At 42.7% G+C, this 12,738-nt stretch overlaps 1 protein-coding gene across 2 annotated transcripts; it reads right to left on the bottom strand.

Moving 5' to 3' along the window:
- Positions 1-199: 199 nt before the first annotated feature.
- Positions 200-11,848, bottom strand: LOC131884237 (protein cycle-like). 2 transcript variants are annotated; one of them, XM_059231951.1, is made up of 3 exons: positions 10,786-11,848; positions 4,583-5,067; positions 200-2,405 (listed from the first exon to the last, which is right to left on the bottom strand). In XM_059231951.1, the coding sequence occupies exons 2-3, from the start codon at positions 4,594-4,596 to the stop codon at positions 389-391; spliced, it is 2,031 nt and encodes a 676-aa protein (XP_059087934.1). In that variant the 5' UTR covers positions 4,597-5,067; positions 10,786-11,848; the 3' UTR covers positions 200-388. The 2 variants fall into 2 exon arrangements, with proteins under 2 accessions (XP_059087934.1, XP_059087933.1); XM_059231950.1 differs by lacking the exon at positions 4,583-5,067.
- Between the last annotated feature and the right edge of the window lie 890 nt (positions 11,849-12,738).

Raw genomic sequence — 12,738 nt, 5'->3', positions numbered from 1 at the left:
GACTAGGGATAGCATTTACTTTGGGATATATTGGCGTGAGCATTTCTGAAGGTAAAGATGATATTCAGCTGGAATGCCGCTATTTTTTTGGAAATAATCTTTTTGAAAGGAGGATATCACATGCGTACCGGATATGGTCTTGAACCCTGAGAATGGTTCACAGCTTAAGAGTGCGGTTTTGAATTGCATTTCCTGTCCAATGGAGGGTTGAAAGTGGCCGTGCTGATACAACACACAGTGCAACACCAAATATTTGTGAAAGTGGTCGTACAAATAGTAGTTTTGAGTTAGACACGAAGAATTACATGTAGCGTCTCTAAAAGTAACAATATATCGGCTAACAATTTGATTTTGTCGGATCGAAATCCATTATTTCTAACAACAGTCTTCAGGGAAGCGGCCAAGGGAGTCCGGAAAAGTCGACGGGACCTCCGAGGCCTGCATCAGCCTCCAACAAACTCATGATGACAGCCATTGCAGCTTCGTCATTACCGCCTTCTTTGGGACCTCGGTCCATTTCTGACGACGAGTCTGTGCCGCTATTGAGCATGGTGGGCGTACACACCTCTTCTCCGGCTGAATCACATGATTGATTGCGGACTCCTCCCATAGGTGGACCCGGAGACATCCCTCGGTTCATGCCAGATGAGAGGCCCATAGACATAACACTGGGTGGATTCGATGCCATGAGTTGTTCCTCTTTAACTGCTTCCAAGGCCTCTTGCATTAGTGAAGGATTGGCTTGATTCGAAGTTTCAGCTGAGTAAGGGCCACCCACTGGAGGGGGAATTGAGCTAGGGTTGTTGAAATCATTGGGACTACTGTTTTGAACAAGCCGTGATATTGGACTGTTACTGGATGAGTCCGAGTTGCAATTGCGGGACTGGAGCTCTTCAGCAATTTGACGCCCAATTTTGGCCGCGTCCGCATGACTAGTGATCGCCTTTTGAAAGTCAGTTGATACATGACTAGAACGCGACTGACTTCGACCTGGGTCACTAAAGAAGTTAATATCACCACCGGATGACCCATACGAGTTCTGATGAACGGAAGGATCCGTCATGTTTGAGATCATTTGGCTGGACTCTTGGCCAGAATCCTCGTCATTGGCCACACAAAAAAAATATTTGGACACGATATACTCAATCTCTTTGTTCCATGGATTCCGGAACTGTCGCCAACTGGCCTCCAAGCAAAAGAACTCCCCATCTTTGGAGCGAAACCGAAATCTTGTGGTCTTCACCTCCTCTTTGAACGTCAGAGCTTTTCTATGACATTGTTCGATTACTGAGAGGTCCGTAGGTTGAACATAGCCATAAATACTTGTACCAACCAGTTCCTGAGGTAAATATCCCAATACGGTTGTAACTCGTTGGTCCACATACGAGATGAACCCATCTACTGTTAATCTAGCAGTGAATTCGACTCCAGGTACATGCCTAAATCCCATATCTACCGAGTCTTTGATGGCCTCGTCTAGAGAGGGCTTGAGACGGCCGACAGCCACAAGGCAGGACATGCATGGATTGCTGTCCTGGCTTTCCGGGTCGTTGAGCTCTTCGGTGACCCCTGTTCCCATTTTAGTCAGAGCCCAAGACTTAAGGTAGCCCGTGCATTGAATTACCACGTATTTCTTGTCTCCAGGATGCGACTTTTTGTACCTCCTAGAAGATGAAGGCGTAGCGTTTGGACTTGTTTCCGGCGGAAGCTCTTCTTTGATGGAGTTGCATTTGGCCTTCATTCGGCAGTAAAACGACCGTCGGGCACCGGGACAAAGGCGTCCTAAAGTTGGTGGAACTTGCGAGGCAGAAGCCGCCGCCGCTGCCCCTTTCACAGGTAGCATGGTCTTTGAGTCGATGAGGCGCTCACGAGGCGTGATATCAGAGGAAGACATTTGTTCCTTGACCTTTGCAATATCCTTTGGATGCAAGATGTCAAAGAGAGATTGCCCAAAAAGGTCACCCTGAGAATAATTCAACACTTGATTAACTGATTCAGACACGTACAGCATTCGCCCCCGAGCCGAATCCACCACAAAGAGGAATCCGTCTGCGGATTGAAGAATCAATTGCTTGAGCTCCTGCTCAGTCAGCATTGGAGGTTTGTAGAGCCCCTCTGTGAACGAGGTCAGTGATCCTCGTAACGACTTGAGATGTTGCACAGCCAAACGAAGAACGGTGAGTTTATCCATCTTCCTGGACATAGCCACACAAGTTGGGATCATACAAGATAGTTCAGTAATGTAGGTGTTCATCTTGTCTCTGCGTCGTTTCTCAATTTCACTATGGTTTTGGCGAACGTACTTTTTCTGCTCTTCACTAGGTGAGAGCCGCAATGGTTTCCGAGCCGGTCCACTTGCCACCGTCCCATCCTCGGAGTAATTGGACATTTCATCCATGTCTTTCCTATAAAAAAAAATAAATGACAATTTGAACCACTAATTAAATGCATACTACGACGAAAAGGCTCAAAAAAATCTAGTCAAAAATACAAATGCGCAAAATCATTTATCCCAGTTCAACATTGTGAACGAAAATTCCTCTACCATAGTAAACAAAAAAGTTTCCCTTCTGCCTTTCCAAAAAAAAAGAATTGCCCCAATAGATTTCTGCTAAGAATACAAACAGCCAATCGTACGAGGATCTTTGCTAACTAATGTATTCATTTACGAAGAATTGGAGATCGGGCCCAACGTCCAACACTCATGAATACAAAATCTTGTCCAGGGTCATTAAGTACTGGTAGATGATTTTCATCACAAGATTTGTATCTTAAACTTCCAATATGTATCAAAATCAGGAATGTGAGAAGTTTCTGGAACCATTTCAAATGCTTTGTTCCAAAGCAACGCTACCATTATCTTGGGAATCATTCTTCATGATGAGGATTGACGGACTAAGGACAAAAACGAAGTTTCTGATTTGCATAAATCTATCGCATACTAGATTGTTTGACCCTTGGTTTCTTTTGGTTGGGTATATATTAAATTTGAACCCCGGGTTATGCAAATCATGAGACTGCTTGGTAAAGCTCGAAATTTTAACATTGAAATGAATCTTTTCAGAGAAGTAAGAAACAAAATTTGTCATTTTCAAAAAGAATTTCTTCGTTTCTCTAACTTCAATTATTCCTCATTAATACGTTATTTTTATCACTTCAGGTACCTTCTTAGAAATAGTGGTCAGAATTTTGATTCCACAAATGATAAGATTGGACTCAATTCTTCAATCAAGAAAATTTAATCTTGACTTTTGGAACAAGTGAAAAACGAGCACGCTCACTCGATTCAACACGAGAGACAGACTTGTTGAAAAACGTGGCGATTGTACGTTATTAAGAAGTACTTCAGTGAATAGTTTGATTCCATAACAGAAAAATCAGTCCCATCATTAAATGGAAGATTATTTCCAAGATTTTTAGCCTCCGAAAAAGTCCAATCGTAAAGGACAGTGCCAAAACCCGCTCGAATTCTTCCACGCAACGAAACGCAGCGAATAAAAATGGGTTGACATAAAAGTCTGCACAAAGAGAGGAAAGTAGCTCACCCAACTTTCAAGTGGCGACACAAAATCAGAAAAAGAAGCTACAAAGGTTTTGACTCATCACTCTTTTTGTTCAGTAGAGGCGATGCCTGAAGGAGAGCCAATGTTAACAAGATGGGATTCAATTGTCTACCTCATGTTTATTGTTAATTGCTTTATGCTTTTGGGGTGACTGACTTTTTCCCTATTTGAGGAGATAATTTCCTTTTATTGTGTGCTTATTTCTTTTCTTGCTATGTCTTAATTTTTTGTTCGTGGTGACCTAAATGTACCAAATCAAATTCTTTTTGAGTGCCGATTTCCATTTTACCCGTAAAAAAACAAGCCCTAGAACGAACGCGTGTGACACAAATGGCCTTTTTCACCGCGTCACCGTCGTCATAAATGTTACTCTCAGACTTCAACCATTCCTGACGTAGGAACTGCAGGATTATCTCACCTGTTGCAAATTGAGCGAGTTGTTAATGTATCCCATTCTTCACTTCGTTTAATCGATCAATATTCTAAACAGTGGTTTAGATTTTATTATGTAACCAACGGCAATATCAGACACGTAACTAGGCAGTCTATGTCATCTTAAACCCTCTGGAGTCTTTTCAAAATGAGGCACATGCGGTCATTTATTTCACTATTCATGAGCGGAGGTGAGAGGTTATTGGTTTCTCTCCGAACAATATTGATGTTAAATGGAAAGCAATATTGCTTTGTTTCCAAAGACAAAGACGAATCTTGTTTCAACCTAGGTCTTAATTTTTACGCCCAAGGGACCGTTTCTAGGGACGTTGGCCGACACTTTTGAGAATCCAAGTCTGAACTTTAACTCTTCATTCTCGCTTTAGATAATTCTCCAATTAGAAAAGATTTTATCCCTACTTCACGCACCTTTCTCTTTCCGCTCCCTTGCCCACAATCGTATTCACAACCTCGATGCAGACTTCTAGTTTTAGGCCATAAACATTGAATTGGAACAAGTGAATGGAACTAGTAACAGGAAATTAACTAGGTTCCAATTCAACACAAAACAATTATCACTTTCATACCTTTTCTTTCCCATGGTGGGAGTGCTGGCTTGAACTCTATCAGAGCTAGCAGAATCACTCAAACTTGGACGATGCCTTGAGATGTTGCCGGGATGACCAGTTAGTCCCCCTTGAGCATGACCCAAGGGTGTTTGTGAAAAGGTTCTAGATTGGCCATGGTCAGCGCCAAGCCGTTGAGTGGCCTCATGTGAGGCTCCAGGGAAATGAGAGGGGCCGGTCAGGGACAAGCCATTACAGTTGGCTTGGTCATAATTTGGATGGGTAAAGTAACCATTGTGGTTAGAATGGCTAGCTGCAGCAGCAGCAGCAGCCAAAGGATGCGAAAATGCTTCCCCACTAAGATGACTACCACATCCAGTACTGGCACTAGTTGTTGACACGCCAGGAGGTCTTCCAGGACTCACGTTTTTGTTGTTGGGCAGGTGCGTGTTAGTCGGTCCAAGACTTTTGGAGTTGTCAAGTACTCCTACTTGGCCAATGTTATCCTGTTGGAAGTAAGAGTAGGAATACATTGGAGATGGCAAAAACGCGAAGTTTTATGGTGGGTTGAATGTGTATAGTTCATAGCCCCGAAGTATCGCAAGATTCAAACCGGGTAGCTCTGATCGCCCAAACACAGTCTGAAAAACCATCACAATTTGTCCCAAAGACTAGATATGAGCGTGTCATATCAAAACGTAAACACTTCCACGACATGAGAACCAAATGGGACAAAATTCTTCACTTTCAATCAAAGTGATCAAGATTATGCTTCATGATTATTTCGAAAACGTAACATACGCCTTGTTTTCACTTGAAGCTAAACCAAGGTCTCGTGATACTGCCATTGGCCTCATTGCTCATGATAGAGTGGTCATCACGACTATCACAACTAAGCAAAGCTCGAACTGGTTTTATGTGCTGCACGTGAAAAGAAGTCTTCCAGTTTGGCGGTCTTTTATACGACTGCCCTCCCCATGCCCGAGGAGTTCCCCGCTAGTAGGAAGTAGTGCCCTTAACGCGGCGCGTTTACCCGTTGGAGAGTAGAGAGGCGCGTGCTGACCAAGAATGCTCTGCCAGAGGACTGAGACAAGTTCCGTGCCTTGTCGATCGTGGGAGGAACAACTGCAGAGAGAACATCGCGAGGTTACGAAAAGGTCTGTGGAACTCGTGGGGACATAACACATGAGTGAAACCAATGGAACCAGTGGAACACTGGAGAGGCAATTACTCAACAGCTTTTTCCACGTCGGTGGCTCGAGACTCGAGATCCACATAGCATTGAAGAGATCCACGACCCTCGAAGAACGGAGAAGCCATACTAGTGAACTTCCATTCAATACAACTCACGAGAGGCCCTCAAAAACTGCTGAGAGGAGACATGTCAGTTGAAGGAGTAGGATTTTGACAGATCAACGGGGCGATTATGCCTTTTTAGTGGCTAGCATGTTCAATAGACTATCTGGGAACTTTAGAAGTACGCGCACATTTCCTCAGTCCCTGAAACTACAAATCGTTTGAATATCCCTGAAACTGATTTTATGACTAAATTTAAACTTCGTTTCCTAATCCGGATTTCTTTGCAGATCTACGTACTGCTTCTGACAAAACCGTTTGAAGCTCAGGAAGGGTATTCAAACCCATAAGAGAAATATTTTTTTCCTCCCAAAGGAACTCCTTGACATCGCGATTTCATAGAAAAGAGACTAAAGACCAACTCTCTGCCAAGAACTGAAGCCGATATGAGGGAACACAAATCAATGCAATAGTCCCAACGTTTTGGCATTCGCTTGGTATGCTCTAGAACACGAGAGACACGTAGACATTTTCAAATTATATCAAGAATTGTGCTGGAAGTTTTCATTAATATAAAAGAAGATGCAATCTGTAGTCACACCCATCAACATTTCTCTTGGCTCTCAAACCGTAGAACGACAGTAATACCTCTTCATTTCATTTTACATATCTTGTCGCAGCGGTCCAGGACAATGATATACCCAAACTGCGTGGTCTTCACTGGCCTAGGACTCAACATCGTTTAATGGAGAATCCCTTCGTAAGAGGAATCTTTTGATAAAAGTCAATAGTCGATTAAAGTTGTAAAAGGTTTTCAAATAGACATATTGTCTATTAGGCTGGTTAGTATCTGCGCTGAATTTGAGCCACAAGGCGCACATTGGAACACGGACTAAGTTTAACAAGGAGTCAATAGGAAAGTATGTATGTTCCAGAATACTTTTGCTTTAATTGTTGCAGCGTCATTGTATTGCTCTGTTTAGTTTGCTGGCCATCTCAAGGATTGAACCAGTTGCAAATTAATTTTAGAAACTTTGGTAAAATTCTCAAGTAAGGAACAAGATCTCGAAATCACAAATGTGTGAAATTGTCCCGAAAAGGGTGCTTATTTTGATCATCTCCTTTTGGCGATTCTGTTGCTTTGATTAGTTTCATTTACTCGGATTTGTAATATAAAATCAATACTAATATTGCTATCAAAATAATTAAGTAGCCTTAAAAAATTAACAAGTCTCGCCAAACCTGTACTCTTGTACCTGTTCATTTCCTTAAATAAATTGTCAAATGATAAGAAGTCAATTGACCGTTTATCTGAGCAAACATAGGTTTTTCATTTTTCCGCAATGATCTGTCGTCCATTATTTTTATGCTTACGGGATTCTAGCCTAAGGCAAGGCAAAGTTTGGATCACTTCAACAGGTTTTTGAATGGCTGAAATGACATGACAACTTTCAGGTTGACTGTCTTCTTGATTTAAAGATCTTTCACGATATTGCGACAAGTTATGAACATCCAAGGATCACTCGAGTTAGAGAACATATTCACTGAGCAAGTTCATCCACGAACAAACCCATCATGGTTCACAGTTACTCAAGTGGAATTAATTCCATATCGAAAGAAAGCATGCCAATAGAAAAGAATGGAGTTTATACAACATTTTGAATTTCAAAAGTAGCTTGAAAAGTGATCTTAAATTGGTGTTAAAATCAAGGAAGTCAGCTATTAATAGGTCTGATTTTTTTTGTATATATTGTACTATTCAACAAAATATCGAGATTCCAAGCAAAAACTAGAATTGTTTCGTGCGCAGCTAGCAAAAGGAGCTTGAGAGAAGGAGAAGATTCTTCCTAACAGGATGAAATGAGAAAAAGTACGTAATCATGGAAGCCACACAATTCTCAGGTTCCAAGACGATACTCTGTCCTTTGTTCGTGTGAGAGGCTTAGTGGCAGGTAGTCATTCTCCCGAAACTTTTCGGTCTTCCTTTTTACCATGTTCAACATTGGCCTACTCCAACACGTAGTACATTTATTCCACGCCGAATAATTGCCCCACAAATGTAGAAGAGCCTTTCAAGTGTCCTCAAAAGAAACAAACTAATTCTGTAAAGGGCCATATGAAAATTACGAAAAAGAGCACGGAGAAACGGATTCGAGGGTGCTTAAAGTAACACAGTTCACTTCTTGTCTTTTCTCCCAACATGTATGGTGGGCGAAATATAACACTTTGGCTTCCTGAAGATATGACATAATACATTTTTTCTCTGTCACGACCGAAGTAGGGATTGCTTCCAAATCCAAGTAAAACGAGCCCAACTCTCTATACTTCATGAGTGGAGCACGGGAAAAAAACTGTAAGTACTCTATCCATCGGTTTTTTGTCGAACTGAGGTAAGTAATAAAAGGTTTTCATTAGAATGGGGTCGAATTCTTAGTGTATAATTAAGTTGATCCAATCACAACACAATAAAAGCCAACGGGGAATGCTGCGTTCCACGAGTTGGTGGAGGATCTCGCCAGATTCCTTAAACCCCAACAAAAATATGCCTTTAGTGCAGAAGTGTGTGCTTTTCATCCAGCGATACAAACTATATGGAATTAACATACAAAAAGACTCCATCCGCAAAGTAATCCTACATTTTTCCTCAATTTGTGGGTTCATTCATGTATGGCATTGTTAAAATCACTTGATTCGTATGACAAAACCATTCTTACCTCAAAAAAAGAACGACCATGTTTAGAACAGTACTACCACTTCGAATTCCACGACTACGACTGAAGGTATCTCCAAGCCAAATACTGAACCTTCTTCCCTTTTGAGGATTACCGAACCTCAAAGACAAAGCATTCCAGCCAGGGATGAGAAACCATTAAAAGCCATTTTCTACCAGCTGGCAGAAATTGGTGGCAGAAAATGGCAGAAAATGGCCAAAAATGGCAGAAAATAGAATTCTTTGTATTATTCTAAATCATCTTTTTCTTGCATTTACGATCGCTTCCGTTAATTTTTAAGCCTACTTGTGTGTAGTTTTGATACGTTGGGATGGGTATTTTGCATCGAATCTGAGATACAACCACTAAACGTCATTGGTGTGTGATCGAGTTTGAATTTTGCCACTGCAATCGATTTGAGTTAGGGATGCCATTTGAACTAAACTTTTTAAAGTCGAAATGACGACGATTGCATTTAAAAAACTCATATCATATTCAATAACCATTTTGATGACTGTGGAAAAAAAACTGTAATTGTTGTGGCTAGGCCTTGGATACTGCAAGTGGTCTATGGATACTGTTATCAATTCAATCAACCATCAAACAGTGTAAATATCAATATTTGAGGAACATTTTGCATTTCAGCACATGCTATATCAATATGCTTTGTAGCTAAGGACACTTGAAAAACTTATCCAACCCATATCCTTCTTGTCTTTGACATCTTTCAGAATCATGATCGGCCATTCTAAACACCGGCGGGCATTTTTGACCACCTTCCAGCAATTTCTGCCATTTTTTGCCATTTTTTGCCATTTCCTGCCACTTTCTGCCATTTTCTGCCACTTGAGGCAAAAAGTGGCAGAAATTCGATCAATCTCGATGTTTCCCATCACTGATTCCAACCCCGTCAGGGCTGTTCTACTTACGAGCATAGTATAGAAAAGTAAGCTTATCTGGTCAAAAGCTTCCCTAAGCTTCCTACTGTACTATATGCAACATTCACCGCTTGTCACAAATATTACGATAAGTTTCAATCTAGCAGTTTGGCAAACTAATTTCGAGTTAACTAAAGTTTTACACTCGTTAAAGTCCTACCTTTGTAAAAAAAACATTAGTTAAGAATGGCTGGAACGATTTTTTTTTTGGTTTCATAAGCTGCGTTACCTATATGCGTGTTTTATTCGACATTTTTTTTCTTCATTCCAGTGAAACATCAATGTCTTTAAGAGCTCGAAGTTTTGGAGATCGATGACAACCATGTTCTTTTAATGATTTGTAAAGGGATTCTTAAAGGCAACTGGATTTATCGTTTCGAACTTAAGCCCAAAAATGCCAAGAATCCATCATCGTAATTTGAATTTAGGGATTGCCAGGTCAATCCTCTTTCTTCTTTTACCCCCGGAGCCTTTTGCGATGTGAAGGTGTGCAATATGTACGATGCGTAAAGTAATAGATTTGTGCAAAAACGCACCGGACAGTGCGTCTAAAGCAAAACGTTACTATGCGGTGGATTTGGGTCGTCTGTGGAGCAAGTCCATCTCTCGGGTCCGTCCGTCTCACACTCTCTGATTTTTGTCGAGGAGGAGGATAGGAAGGGGGGGACCAGTTTGGAAAACTGACGAATCCAGTTGTTTTTGCCAAGGCAGTTTATTTTCGTTCATCCCTACATCAACCCAAAAGCGTACTTTAGGAAAACGAAATCCACGAAAGTGGAGCGAAAAACATCGAACGAGGTCTCCATTTATGAGGACTCTAAATGACGTTTTTCAAGCAATGCGAATAAGAGGCATCTCAAGTTCCTAGTGGGCTCTATCATAAAATGTCATACCCAAGAACGGTTGACGAGTTCACAACCCATAAGCCATAACGGTTGGTTATGGACAAAATTCGCAAAAACAGGTGGCTTTATGAAGTAAGAAACCCTGTGCGGCGACCGTTGATTTCCTCTAACTTGCCAAACCCACGATCGCCGATTCAACTCTTCCCGCAATATAGCGTCATTTGAGGTTATGAGTAGCTATATGACGATTGGCGCTCTAGGTCCAACCCAGGCACAACTGTCCCGAACGCACGAAGACCGACCTAGCCATCGATCCTTTTTGAGTATCAACTCCCCCTTCACCGTCAGTTCAGTGTTCATACACGAATGAGCCATTGATCTCGATGGGTCCGAAATTCTTTCTCTCTCTCTTCCTTTGTTTGTGTGTGTCTCACCTGGATTCGGATTGGCGAGAGTGGAGTCGAACAACTTGAGCACTGGCGGGTCTCTCACACACCATGACCTCCCCCTCCTACCCACAGGAGGTCACTGGCAGCACCCAATCTTGCCCATTGGTATTCTTGGCCGTCCTCTCCAGTTGATGTCCACCCATGATCAACATGGCCGATCGGCTCGAGACTAGGGTTTCTTTGGAGTACACTCGCTCACTCAACCCAATCACTGATACACTCTCTCACTCACTTACTGAGGGTGCTTTTTAGCAACAATATCCTTGGCTCTCCCAAGCTCGTGTTGGCAGCATCTCTGGCTGGATGTTGGAACAGCGACGACCTCTAGATATGTACGATGTGTATTTGGAGGGTATCCGCTCATCAGTAACATGTGTATGTATGTACTGATGTACTGCGTTCAGGCCCACAGCCACTTATTTCCAAAAGCACTGCTCCACCTTACCCCGGGCAGTTCAAGCGAGACCAGCACGCAGCACGTCAAAGGAGTTACATGTATGTAGGTGTGTATGTATGTATGTATGCATGTATGTGGTGGTAAGTACGTATGTTAGTTCGAGGTTCGGCCCACAGCCCACCAGTACCTCACCACCATCGTCCCTGCAACAGGGAAATGAATTGTCTTTCTTCGTTCGGTGACCACCTTGGTAAGCAAGTTTAGCTCGGCCGATCGTCGATCACCCATTCATTCACTGGCAGAAGAGGAACAACACACACTTAAGTGCGATCTACTGGTCTGGGTGGCCTCTGTTCCGAGGTCGAGGAGCAATAACGTAAGAGGAGCACTTCAGGCCAGAATGGCTGAAGCGTGAGACTCTATCTCGCACGGCCTGGCCTTCACAGCCTTTTCAAACGAAGTCTCAGCTGAGCCTTGATGGCGACTGAGCGGATTGTGTCGCTAGACCCCTGAGACCTTCATTTGTCATAGCCATAACTTTGGATAAAGACACACACACGAGAGTTGTGATTCCTTTCACGAGCGAAGAGTCGTGACTCAAAAATGACAACTCGGTCTGTCTATCAAGAACTTATGCAATTCTGATCTATCACGTAACAAGCTAACACAAGGTAAAAACCGGTCTGGGCCAGCCGACGGCCCATTTTCAGTGTAGACGTTATTCTCCACCAATGAGTTGGCGATCCTACTTTTGTAGTGAACCCTCAACTATTTTAACCTAAGCTCATCTGAACAAAGCCAACCTAACTTTGAAAGATAATACATGTCATTTTACTTCCTCTCCAAACCCTTTATCAAATGAACTTCAACAATTGGGGTGGCAATTATTTGGTGATAAATAACGTGGTCACATTTTCAGCTTAGCGGGGTAAATTTAAAGCCCGCTCGAGGTCTTANGCCTTTTCAAACGAAGTCTCAGCTGAGCCTTGATGGCGACTGAGCGGATTGTGTCGCTAGACCCCCGAGACCCTCATTTGTCATAGCCATAACTTTGGATAAAGACACACACACGAGAGTTGTGATTCCGTTCACGAGCGAAGAGTCGTGACTCAAAAATGACAACTCGGTCGGTCTATCAAGAACTTATGGCCCGCTCGAGGTCTTATTAAGCGTCTTAAGGCCTGTTCAGGCCTCGATGATCGCTGGACCTGCGACATCAAACGAAACTTAAAATGTCGCTTGAAAGGAGCCCTAGAAACATCGAGTAATCCAACATGAGATCGGACCTTTCGGATTTTGAGACTGGCTATTTTTCATCAGTTTTGTTGACGTGGATCAAAGCCTGCGTCGCCGATGGACGTTGTGCGTCGTCTTAGTAGCTAGTCCGTAGCTGATGCCTGCGTGCTTACTTGGACTCCAACGGGCATAAGGGCTGGAAAAGGCCCTTGCGGAACGACCGGCGACGGAAGGAGCTCCTATCGATCGAGCGGTGATGAGAAATTTAGGTCCGAGCCAGGGGTGGTTGAAAGGATTTGGGACAT

Source organism: Tigriopus californicus, chromosome 7 (assembly GCF_007210705.1).
Source record: "Tigriopus californicus strain San Diego chromosome 7, Tcal_SD_v2.1, whole genome shotgun sequence".
Lineage (NCBI taxonomy): Eukaryota > Metazoa > Arthropoda > Copepoda > Harpacticoida > Harpacticidae > Tigriopus > Tigriopus californicus.
Note: the sequence above shows the minus strand (reverse complement) of the source record. Positions and strands in the feature narration are given on the sequence as shown.